The sequence below is a fragment of the Taudactylus pleione genome, unplaced genomic scaffold (assembly GCF_031769625.1).
Source record: "Taudactylus pleione unplaced genomic scaffold, aTauple2 ptg000051l, whole genome shotgun sequence".
Lineage (NCBI taxonomy): Eukaryota > Metazoa > Chordata > Amphibia > Anura > Myobatrachidae > Taudactylus > Taudactylus pleione.
In genome coordinates this window covers 3,923,071-3,935,894 of record NW_028284453.1, presented here as the reverse complement: position 1 = coordinate 3,935,894, position 12,824 = coordinate 3,923,071, and the positions used below count along the sequence as shown (strand labels likewise).

Below are 12,824 nucleotides of genomic sequence, written 5' to 3'. Positions count from 1 at the left end.
CAACAACACTTTCCTCTAGTCTCCAAACCTTCAAGCTTTCCCTGAAAACTCACCTCTTCAGGGAGCTTATCAAATTCCAGAGCCACTCACATAATCTCCATTAGTTATCCTACCCAATTACATCCCCTCTATACAGTCCACACATAACTAAACCTATGTTCTTTCTACACACACATCTCCCACTGACCCCAGGCCAATATTACTGTGTGACTGGACCATACAGCCCACCAAGAACCTCTGTAATCTGGCTGCACCGATATGCAATATGTAACACCTGTGTACAGGGATGCCGAGAGGGGGGGGGGGAGCGAGTACAGACTACCCGGGCCCGGGCTTCCTGAGGGGCCTGTCTCCGCTCCCCCCTCCCTCACAGCAGCCGAGCTGCAGTGGGAGACTGCTCGTGGCTGCTGAGCGGCAGCCACAGCAGTCTCCTATGCCTGTGAGGGGGAGCGATCACACTGATCACGCCCCCCCTGGCTTTGAGCCGAGCTGAAGGGGCTCAGAGTGCCGCCCCCTCCCCAGCGCGCCGCAAAACTTGTTGTTTTTTCCCGGGAAGGGGGCGTGGCCATACCTCCCGCAATTAGGCCATGCCCCCTGTTACCTGGGCACGCCACGGCTCTTGGCGGGCCTGCCCTTGTATCAATGCCTATTTCCCTATAGAGGGTAAGCTTGCAAGCAGGGCCCTCTTACCTCTATGTCTGTCTGTTACTACCCAGAAGTAGTTAATAGAGGGTAGTATTCTTCTTTGTACCCGCAGCCCTCCACCTCCTCAGCATCCTTAACCACCGACACTAGCTACAAGTGACAGTATGCACTGCCGCCACATGCACCCGCATGCAAGAACACTCTTTAGCTGTTGGTGCATGCCTGTACTTGTAGTGCCACAAGATGGGCACTATTGCCCTCATTCAGAGCCGTACGCTCTGAGCAGAGCGCACGCTCTGAATGAGGGCCGCCCTCCATAAAAATGGAGCGTCCTCCTGGACGCTCGTATAGCTGTGGGTCACCACCCACAGCCTATACGAGCGTGCAGTTTGATGGCCGCGATGGTTGTGACCATCGCGACCATCGAAACTGCGAGCCGGAGCCTGCGGTTGAGGTTTTCAACCGCAAGGCCAGGAGTGATTTTGGCTCTATCAGAGCCAAAATCACTCCCACTGACATCACTAGTGATGTCAGTGGGCCGGCTTCTGTCAATCAACATCGACAGCACGCCCCCTTTGATCAGACACAACGAGCGAAGGACTTTCCTTCGCTCGTCGCGTCTGGCGCATGCGCAAGGCGGAGCTCCCTCCGTCGTGCGCATGCTCAGTGCAGAACATCGACCCACTTGCGAGCGGACAGCCGCTTGCGAGTGGGTCTGAATCAGGGCCTATATTTGAAAATTTTAACAATGCCGAATAGCAGGGGGTGTCACAAAAGTGTTTTTGTTTTTATAATCTTTATTTATTTACTCTATCTAATGTAGGGTGAAACCAGATGCTTTACGTCCAGTTTTACCAAGCAGTTTGTCCTAAACCGCACTCCACTTGAGATTTAGGGGTTACCAAACCGGGAAAAGTGATCCTGCGATTTGGGCCAGAAAACCAGTGTCGATCGACATGTGGCATATTAAAAAAAAAAAGTCGCTGTTTAATATATTTCCCAGGGAACATCCTGCACATAGAGACGCCAGTCTAAAGGTGCATACACACGTAACGATTTTATAACCAACGATTTTCTGTCACATTTTCCCTTGAAAAAGTGAACGATTTTTTGCAGTATAATGAACGATATTTTGAACGATGAACGAATAATGTTCCTTCCCTTAATGAAAATCGTCATGTTGGACAGTCTGAAATGGACGATGAACGATAACTACAAACGGGAGTGCGCATTTGTGATTATCGTTCATCGTTATAACTCATAAACTGAAAGATTTTTTTAAATGATTTAACGATAACGATGTCGTTATCGACAAATCGTTCAAAAAATCATTACGTGTGTATGCACCTTTACTCCTAGGAAACAGAAGGCCACAACTGTCTATATTTACTTTCTTCCCTTGTTAGTAAAATATAACAATAGGCTGCCATGAATATTTGAGAACGTTATTTTTTCCAGGCAGAACAGAAAGGGAGACTAGATTAGTCCGCCATTTTCTCCTAAGGCAAGCAATCCCTTTACTGCCTTTTGGCAGATTATTTATGGTATGGCTCGCTCAGGGAGATTTAAAACACAGGGCCTGATTCAGAGCGGCTCGTAAGTGGCTGCTTGTTCGCTCCGAGCGATGTTCGCACAACTGCGCATGCGTATGGGTCGTAATGCGCATGCGCCAACCAGTCAGTGCGGTCGGAAATCAAGCGCTCGCAAAATAGCGAGTGCCTGCTAATTTGAGTGACAGGATGAGGCGTTTGTGGGTGGTAACAGGGGAAGGTGCTTGCAAATGGGGTGTGGAGATCCGAACGCAGGCGTGGCAAACGGTCAAAACGGGCGTTTTAAGGGTGTACATAATTAACAAAGCAGCGTCATCGGCCACGTCACTTGGTTGTCTCTTAGCCTGAACTGTTCGCATGATTGTGGTAGGAAAATCCTACCACAAGCACTGCGAGCAGTTCAGACGCCTTTCGATGTACTCGATTAATCTAATAAATAGCGCAGATGACATAGGATGCGAGCGGCCAGGGGGCGTCTTTACAAAATAGCGAGCGCATGTTTCGTTCGCTCGCTCAGACATAGAGGCGTCAACAGACCGCAAAAAGCGAGCGCTCAATTTAAATATCCGGCCCCTTTTTCTGAACGAGAGAGCGCAAATAGCGTCCGGCTCTGAATCAGGCCCTCTGTACTAAACGATTATAAGTGCTTTGATATCTTGTGTTTCCTTCAATATTTATATATATATTTTTTTTTTTTGCAGACTGCACTATTGACATGGAATTTAAATGAACCTCTGGATAGCATCTGAGACATCTATCTAAACAGCCAGACATCAGAAGAGGAGAGATGCAACGGCCGAGTCCCTGCTTGAAGCCTGTATTCGCTCTGTGAAGTGTTCCCTGTTGCTCTGACTGATTATCTATTCCCCGTGTAAGCTCAAAATAAAATAATAATATTCTCTGTTCTCCGTGCAGCAACTAATCTGAAGGTGGACCAAGATCAGGCTTAATTGGCCCTAAGAGACAATAGATGTTTCCAAACACAACTGATGGTGCTGGTGAAGCTCTGTAAATATATCATTATTTAATTAATAAATAAAGCCCTCTGAGTGGTTTCCTTTAGAGGGAATTAGGATATTTAACGTGACGTGAAGGTGCGGGGGGACAGCACTTGTGTTTGTCTTATTACTCACAGCATGCTATGTCGAAGAATGAGCAGTGAATGGATGGTACCCAGAGGTTGGAGGAGCCAGTGTCAAAGATGACGGTAAATGTCTGCAGGGGCGTTCCAATGGCGATCTCACCGTAGTACTGGGCCTGCCGGGGACAAGAATGAAGTGATTAGAACCGAGCCTGGAGTTATTTTATTTATTTATTTTTGCCCCATTCGCCCTTCATTAATATAGAACTCCTGGGAACATACTTGGGGGGGAGATGTATCAAACCTACAAATGGAGAAGTTGTCCATAGCAACCAATCAGCTTCTAACTCTCATTTATAGACTGTGCTAGATACATGATAAGTAGAAGCTGATTATATCTATGGGCAACGTCTCACCTTTACAAACTTAAAGACTTTCTGGCTGCCCGGGTCAGTGCAGCAGGGGGCATGACAGCGGCATAAGTGGGCTGTGAGGGCACATGGTGGCATGATCACTTCCCCGTCCCCGCTTTACTATGCCAATATTACTGCCTAATCCCCCCCCCCCCCCCCGGGCCGACCACTTTCGCTCGATAAGTGGGTGCGACCAAGTGCGAGAGGGGTGGGAGTATGGGGAGCACGGGGGGGGGGGTGGAGGAATCTTGCCCTCTCTTGAGGGTTCTCTGAATGGTTTGATACATCTCCCTTTATGTGTTTCCTCAGCTCCCCTATGGCAAGTGAGAGGCAGATGACAGGTGTGTGGGGCAAATTGTGTTATTTTCTCTCATGGGAGGGGCCATGAATACGCAAATCACTGCATCATCATGAGGAAGTAGGCGGAACCTGGGGTAATGGACTTTTTTCTCTGGAGTCTCCCAGACATTCTTAGCAAGTATTTCTTGGAATGGCCCTACACACTACAAATGATCTGTATAAAAGTATAATATAAGTGTTTTATTAGTGATTAGGCATAATGTTGTATTTTTATGCTTGCAGCCATGTATAACCGCACCACCCCCCCCCAACCTGAGAAACAGATACTCAAAGTAAGAATGTAAATAGTAAATATTGAACTACAAACTGGTCATAGGACCTTGGGAGGGTTCCATGTGATGGCAGCCACAGGGCACTGTAATGGAGCTGCACATTGTGCTTGGGTGCTTAGGAACTGGACTCAGGGTTGGACTTGCCCACAGGGGTACAGGGGAAATCCCCGGTGGGCCCCACTGCCTGTGGGCCTATCCTCCTCTTCTAGGTGTTGGGTTCCAGACCTCAAAGTATAAACTGTTACTCTATTAGACAGTCAATTACCTGGTAAAGCAGGACCAGTGATCAGCATGGGGGTTTGGCTCTCTTCTATAGAAATTACACCAAGTTATGCCTAATGATTAGCCAAGCGTCTGTGGTGGCTGGCCACACCTCCTCTGGAGGGTGACCACACCCCTTAAGAAAGGGCCCTACCACTGCATTCCCCTGATGGGCCCTTCATGTCCCAGTCCAACACTGACTGGACTGTGCAATTTCAAAGCAGGGGGAGGAGACACAAAGTACACAATGAATGTGACCGGGGACTATCACTACACTGTTGTGTCACAGGGGCTACTCTGAGCTGCTGTGAGAAAATATGCAAAAGTCGCAGCCGGCGGAGTATTGCGCTGCCCACAGGCATCTTTGCAGATCCAAGCATGTGCGTACACAGACATATCATTACTTGCAGATCATTCCATATTCACAGTTCTGAGTGAGTCTATAGTTGCACAGAATGGCTGTGGGAGCTGAGAATCTAAAGCCAAATTTCTTGCGGGATCGCAGACGCAGGATGTGACATGCCACAAAACGCTAGCGATGCGCCACTACCTGTGACCACCTCTAAATGCTCCCTGACTGTCAACCATACTGCAATAAATACTCTCTGCGAGCGACCACAGTATGCGCAGTGCGAATGAGACACATGTGCAGATGGCCGATAATCGCTCAACTGCAAAAGCATCGGCTTTGCGTACGAATTTGGCCCAAAATGATTAAAGACTCCCACTCGTGTACACAAATATATAATTGGGCACTTTGCATATTGTTTTGGATACCGAGAATACTATGGTTGCTCATGAATCAGTGCATTTATATTGTACATATGTATTTTTTAAGTCCTTCTCACTTACGTCTAAGTAGTTGGTGAGTTTCTCAGGGACTTCTGCCAGACGAGGGACCTCATTATCCTCATACCTGCGTTTTAGCTCGTCAATATCCATGTTGTCACTCAGCGTACGTCTGATGGATCTGAACTTCTTCAAGGGAATCCTAAAAGTCAGAGTAATTTATACTTTTTAGCTATTTCATTCATTTATCCATTTGAGCTGTATCAAGAGGGGGCACAGCTCACCACCTCCTGACACCAAGGGTTAGGATTAGATTAGGGTTAGGGTTAGGCTGCAATCAGGGTTAGGGTTAGATTAGGGTTAGGATCAAGCTGCAATTAGATAGATATTCTCAGATAGATATTCTCATGCTTGCTTTGGAGATGCAGATAATTTGCTATTATTACTGCTGATATTGCATTACAACAATCAGGGCCGTAACCAGGGGTGTGTGAGTGGCTCGTCGCACAGAGAACAGGGCTCTGGGGTCTGCACCGTCAATTCCCCACAGCCCTTCCTTCTGGCTAGCAGGGTGCCTGGAACGGAACCCTGCAGCCAGGATTGTTTTAGACACTCCAGGCAGACAACTCTGCAGTCTGTACAGCTGCTAGGAGCATCCTCAGGACACTCGGTTGGGCAGTGCTGCACTCCCCGGTGTTGTTGGCCAGCCCTCTTCTGTTTCTCCAGTCTCCCAGTGTATCTCTACCCAACCCTCTTCTGTCTCTCCAGCCCCTCGCTTCTCTCCAACCATCACCCTTCTGTCTCTCCAGCCTCAACAAGTGTCTCTCTAGCCAGCCTTGTTCTGTCTCCAGCCATGCAGTCTTTCAAGCCACCCCCTTCTGTCTCCAGCCCCCAGTGTCTCTCTCGCCAGCCATGTCCTATCTCCAGCCCTGCAGTGTATCTCTACCTAACCCCCTCCTGTCTCTCCAGCCCCACATTTCTCTCCAACCATCATCCTTCTGTCTCTCCAGCCTCCACAAGTGTCTCTCTAGCCAGCCTTGTTCTATCTCCAGCCCTGCAGTCTCTCAAGCCACCCCCTTCTGTCTCCAGCCCCCCAGTGTCTCTCTAGCCAGCCATGTTCTGTCTTCAGCCCTGCAGTGTCTCACCAGCCAGCCCACTTCTATCTCCAGCCCCCCAGTGTCTCTCTAGCCAGCCATGTCCTGTCTCCAGCCCTGCAGTGTCTCTCCAGCCATCCTCCTTGTCTCTTCAGCACCCCAGTGTATCTCTAGCATCCCTCTGCCTGAGCCCACAGACACCTTCTGTGTCATCTGGCTGACATTGCTCCTTTTCGCACCATGGCTCCTCTGTCAGTGTTGCAGCACGGCATGACATCATGCTCACTATGTCTCACATGGTAGCACCGGCCCTGAATACCAGCACAGGCTGAGAGGTACGGGGCTGGTTATTAATTGGGGGGACCTCAAACATTTTTATTTTAACTATTTCTAGGCTTTTACATCTAATAAAGCCTGTAGAGATCATAGCGATCTGTGCAGTGCTTCTCCCAAACTCGCCAGCCATTGTTAGGGCAAGTGTCCTGTTGTTTTGAATTCGGTTTTTATTTGTTTTCAAACGGACCATTTGTAAATCTGCAGATCCTATTGTCCGTGTAAAAACATTGTTTGTTGGTCTGATGTTCTAAAGTCGGCTTTTTGGTCGGTTATGTGTTAGTTTTGCCTTTAGTAAATGGGCGGTTTGCAAAAGTGTGAGTTTGTTTAGAATTAACAGTATATGGAAAATGGTGAGTGTATTATAACAGTGTATTATAACATTTAATATGCACTAGTCACCCTTTTATAGATCGCCAAGAATAACATTTTCAGATGAATGATGGAGAAGGTAAAATACATTATTCACTGTTACCCTGACATTCCACTGCAGCTCTGACAAGAAGGAAAGTGTTGTTTCCACTCCAGTACTGACAGCTGGAAAATCTCCTACATCCATAAGACAGTTCTCCTCATGGGGTTTTATACAGGCCAAAAGTCCCAAGGTCTGACTCAGAGATGTACACCAACTATTGCGGAGGGGACTGCACATGCACATGACCCGTTCTGTGCATGGAGGGGTGCTAAGAGGGGGGGCGGGTACTAATTACCTGGACTCGGGCTTGATGGAGGAGCCCAGTCACAAGTTAATGGAAGGATTGTCTAACTCCCTCAAATTCCAAAATCTACCAGACATTGCTGTACAGTAAGGGAATTGGTGAAAACACTGTAGTTATTTAATGTATGTTATTCTGCTCTGTAATTCACAGACTTTATGATATAGTGATATACTTGTTCTTTGGATGACCATGAAGCAATTGGTTAGACCACATAGTGGAAGTAATGACTGTAAGCTTGTATGTCAAATGTGCATGCAATAAGTAGATTGTGAGAAAAGCTTGTATGTGGGTGGGTGGTGCACTGCAGGGGAAATAGATGTGTTAAGTTCGATTTCTGCAACAGCAAGAAAGTATAAAACTAAGAAATTGTTACAATGTCATCATCATTCTTCAGAACTATCAGTATGTACTGTGCCTTCTTATTTGTACACCAACTCTGCATACATAGCACTGGATGCATTTAATATCAGCGGGAAGTACTGTAGAACAGAAGAGGAATAGAATGCCCCTTGTATATACTCATTGTTTGCCTGATAACATTCCTTTGTGCTGAGTAAACTCAACAGAGAAACTTGGTATCATCCAATGAAATGTAACTGCATTACCTGTAACGTGGCTGTGGGCCACACTAGCAGATGATCAACTCTTAAAGGAGAATTAATAGCTACAATGTATCACTAAACACTTACTGAAATATGTTACAGACATTGTTAAATATATTTATCTACATTATAAGCATTTAAAGAGTTCCAAAAACATTTTTGCATGTTGTCACAATGTGCACCACCTGGAACAAAATGGACGCATTTCATTTGCATATCAACTTGTGACTGACCAGGAGCAACTGGGCGGTAATGGTGCGTACTCACATAGGCAAAGTTCAGTGACGGCATGTTAGCGAAACTGCAGGCTATGTAGAGTTTAGCATAAGTGTCAATATTAAATGTATCATTTGCACCTAGAATAGGCTTGTGCAAGTGCGCCATAATGATGATAAATGATAGCAAACCAAGTGAGCTTCTTTGCAGCTGCAAGTGGCTGTCCTGTCCTGCCCCTCGCTCTGCTCTGCCCTGCCCCGGCCTCTCTCTGCCTGCTGTTCTGTCCTCCCCCCCCAGCTTCGTCCTACCCGCACCCTCCCTGATGCAGATTGCGAAAAGTCGTTCATGTGCAGTGCAGAAGATTGCAATATGAGACTGAAAAAAGTCTCGAATAGCATTTGCTATTGACTATGAATAAGGCCCAATATGAGCCCTTGATTGCACTAAACTAATTGAATTACTACATACCAGGTGAAATCTTCAGCTCACAAGTAGATAGGTAAGAAGGAACTTTATGAAATGTTTATTTTTCTACCAGATGACAACAAGAACTTGATAACAATACATTGCATGTGACCTGTTTCATTTTGGGACACTACTTTTTAATTTTATAAAAACTATCTCCCCATGTTGGTAATTTATTGTTAATATACTACATTCCTCCACAAAGACCATATGTATCAGTGTTACTAGCTTGCCCAATATTGTAGTACAGAAACATCAATTAAATGTCTACAGCATTTTGCGCCTATTGTTGAGTCTTTCCTGCAGTTCCATAGGCGGTTCCATATCAGTAACAAGGCTCTATTTGTACTGTGAAAACAATGACACACCACATAATGCCTTCATGCTCTAAGAGTCTGCAGTCTTGCTGGCCTCCGAAGTCTCTTTAAGTAACCATCCTCGGCTCTTCTTTATATTGTGCATTTGAATGATGTTTGTCAAGCACTTTACATCCATTAGGCTATTGCAAAATCACAAGCGTCTACAATATAAAGATTTTGCTTTATCATAAAAGAAAAAAAAAGTTGCATATTTTTTGTTTTCCAGAAGTAACAAACTAAGGTAATCAATGCTCAACACAGGTTATATTTGGCCAATCACAGGCCAACCCTGACAATCTGCCCCAGTGTCGAGTATCTAAATCAGCATCCAGTTTAGCCCCATGTAAAATGGACAACATATATTTGTTACTCTGGGGAGATGTATCAAGCATTCTGGGATCTTAATGTGATTTGTGGCAAATAGCATGAAAGTGGGTGTGCCTCCCACACAACAATGGTTGTACATAGTACAGCAGGGGGCTGGGTCACACTGATGCCATTCTTTTTGTCTCATTATTATGTTAACATTATCATTATTATTTTATTGAAAGCTGATTTCTGTGTATGAACTTTGTTGCTATAACACACTGCAAGGGCAACACTGGAGTGGCTTAAATTGAAGAAAATAGATTTCCTTGAATGGTCCATCTGATTACTGCCCTTAATCCTTTAGGGTGACTGTGGCAAGACCTCAATTCTGTTGCCAATCACTGCTCCTCAACTAACCTGACCCAGCGAAAGCCCTACTGCTAAGAAAAAGGGAATTGGTATGAAATACCGATGAACGGGATGCTGGGTGTGAGTATACTGACAGCGGCATCCCGATGGAGGAACGGTAAGTAATGTTTCCCTGTCCTATTTACCCCCTAACCCTCCTTTCCTGTACCCTATTACTAATCCTCTCTACCCCGCACCCTAACTCTCCCGGTAAGTGCCTAAACCTAACCCTTCCCCCCTAGTGCCTAACCCTCCTCCCTTGGAGCCTAACCCTAACCCCCCCCCCAGTGGTGCCTGAACCGAACCCCCCTGCCCGGAGCCTAACCCTAACCTCCCCTCTGCCCATAGCCTCACGCTAACTCCTACGTGGTGTCCTTACGATCAGGATGCCAACGTCAGCATCCAGAGTCATGTTGGGATTTTGGCACCGGTGTTGTCTCTGCGTTCGGGTTTCTGATGCCGGGGTTCCGGCAGACTGCATCCCGCTTGTCGAGGTCCTCATCGCATCCCGTTCAAAGGTAACACCAGGATTATTGACTGTAATAACTGCCAAAGGTAATCATCAACTAAGTATCAGCCAAGCGGAATGAATATCTATTAGCTGACAATATCAAATGGGGATTTAAGTGCGCATAACTCACAATTAAAGTATCCTAGTAAAAACAATTCCAGGATGAGATGTTTGAAACGGAAAATGGGGAAGAGGACGTTTCCTGAACTATTGGGTCTGTGTATCAAGGCAAATATGGATGAAACAGCAGCACATTCCCACTCCTCCATATTTATCTTCAGATGTCCGCTTTGAGGCTCCTTCCGTTGCGGCGTGGGCAGAGCTTTCCATGAGTCAAAATTGTCAAATCACTTCTGCTTCATTTTTGAGTAAAGCTGCTCCACACATTTTAAACCTGGGGACACTCTGGGGCTGTTGCTGAGTTGGGACTGGAGTAAAGTAAAAATAAAGCAGAAACTTTGCACCCTGGCAAAACCAAGCTGCACTGCGGGTGGGTCAGATGTAAAATGTGCAGAGAGAATTATATATGGGAGGGGCGTGTCCTAGTTCAAATCTAAATTGTAGTGTGAAAGTAGAGCTGTCCAGGATTTGAGGGCTACATGCAGGGCCGGATTAGAGGGGGAGCAACAGGGGCGGTCGTCCCTGGGCCCCCATACGTGAAGGGCCCCCACACCCATCGGGGTTAAAGTGGGCCGGAGGAGACGTATCCAGTTCCGCCTCCTCCGGCAACCTAACCCCGGCGCCGCAGGGATGTTCCATTTGCCAGGCGTTTGCTGAGATTGTAACCAGCGGGCGCCCAGCTCCCTCCCCGCAGCGGCAGCCGGAGCCGGAGACTGGAGCTTACTCATGAACTCCGGCTTACGCAGTGCAGAGGAGCAGCCGAGCGGACAGGACGTGGACAGCAGCGGACGCGGGGGAGGGGCTTAAGGTAAGTATTAGCTTTTTTTTTTGTTGTGCTAGCGGCTTTTCTATTGGGGGCTTTACTCGGGGGGTGGGGGGGCATTACTACTGGGGTCATTACTTTGGGGGTGGGCATTACTACTGGGGTCATTACTCGGGGGAGGGGACATTACTACTGGGGGCGCTACTACAAAGGGAGCATTACTACTGGGGGCACAACTACAGGGGTATTGCTGGGGGCATTTATACAGGGGGCATTACTACTAGGGCATTACTATTGGGCACACACAGGGGAAATAACTACTGGGAGCATTACTATTGGGGGCACAACTATAGGATTATTGCTACTGGGGACATTTACTGTATACAGGGGGCATTATTATTGGGGACAATACCACAGGGGGCATTAATACTGGGGGCATAACTACAGGGGGCACTACTAATGGATTGACTAATTGCATAGAGGGCACTGCACAAGGGGCACCACTCCTGGGGGCACTACTACTGGGTGCACTGCATAAAGGGCACCACTACTGTGGGCTCTGCATACGGGGCACTACCACTGTGTGCACTGACACTACTGGGGGCACTGCATAAGGTCCCCATTGTGCATACCCCCAGTTTGTCACATTTAATCAGGGGCCCCCACAGACCTTAATCTGGCTCTGACTACATGCAATAGCAGCAGATTTTACCCTGCATACAAAAATTATAATTGCACCCCTTTGTATTGCAACATGGTTTACTTGTTTTTTTTTTCTGCTAAGTTCCCAACTCAGAATCAGCCTAGAAATGGCCATTGGTGGGGAAACATTGATAGTATCATCGGTGGTTGTCCGATGAAACCATTCAAAGGGAAACCATCAATGGATTTCAACTACCCTGTTCTATGACATACTGGGCTGCTGGCCAATCAGAATTGAGGGCGGGGCTTCACAGGTCATCGGGGGTGCTCCGTGTCCTGACATTAAGATAAAAAAAATAACACATCGGGCGGCTAGCATTAGTTTTCCACCATCGATGACAAAACTATCTGACATCGGCTGTTAACCATCAATATTTTGTAAACATCGATGGTCGATGGCCATCCCTAAATCAGCTCCTGTACCAAAAATAGAGCAGTTTAGCTTTGTTGACATGCATATGTATAATTTCACCTAAAGATGCATTTATCAAAAGGGTTGCAAGTTGTGTCAAACATCAGTTACTGCTGGCTACATCGCTAGTTGTACATGAACTACTGCATGTATATGCAAGGAGCATGAGCAGCTAAAGAAGTAAAACTGAGAAATGAACATTCTTGCACTGGGTTTGGCTGATTTAATTAACTCTAATCAAGTGCTTATTGCTGCTCATGGTGAGAGTAACATTTGTTAACTACAGATGTGTCTTCCTACATCTATCCTTAATACTCCATGCAGTACGACATGCCTGGCTTGAGTGAGTCACCAGGTCCTGTGCTACACAGCTACCATAAGTTGCCATGGGCGTGGTTAGGGAGGGGCTCAAACTTATTATTTTTGTGCCCTTCACAGCC

The 12,824-nt window shown here is 46.7% G+C and overlaps 1 protein-coding gene across 1 annotated transcript in view; it reads right to left on the bottom strand.

The window, feature by feature from the left end:
- The window catches only part of LOC148535468 (cathepsin D-like), a 38,795-nt gene that overhangs the window by 21,463 nt on the left and 4,508 nt on the right, over positions 1-12,824 (bottom strand). The window contains exons 2-3 of the mRNA XM_088462572.1: positions 5,435-5,573; positions 3,329-3,452 (exon numbers count right to left, since the gene is read on the bottom strand). Of these exons, the coding sequence (XP_088318698.1) occupies positions 3,329-3,452; positions 5,435-5,573 (263 nt within the window). The remainder of the gene's footprint in view (positions 1-3,328; positions 3,453-5,434; positions 5,574-12,824) is intronic.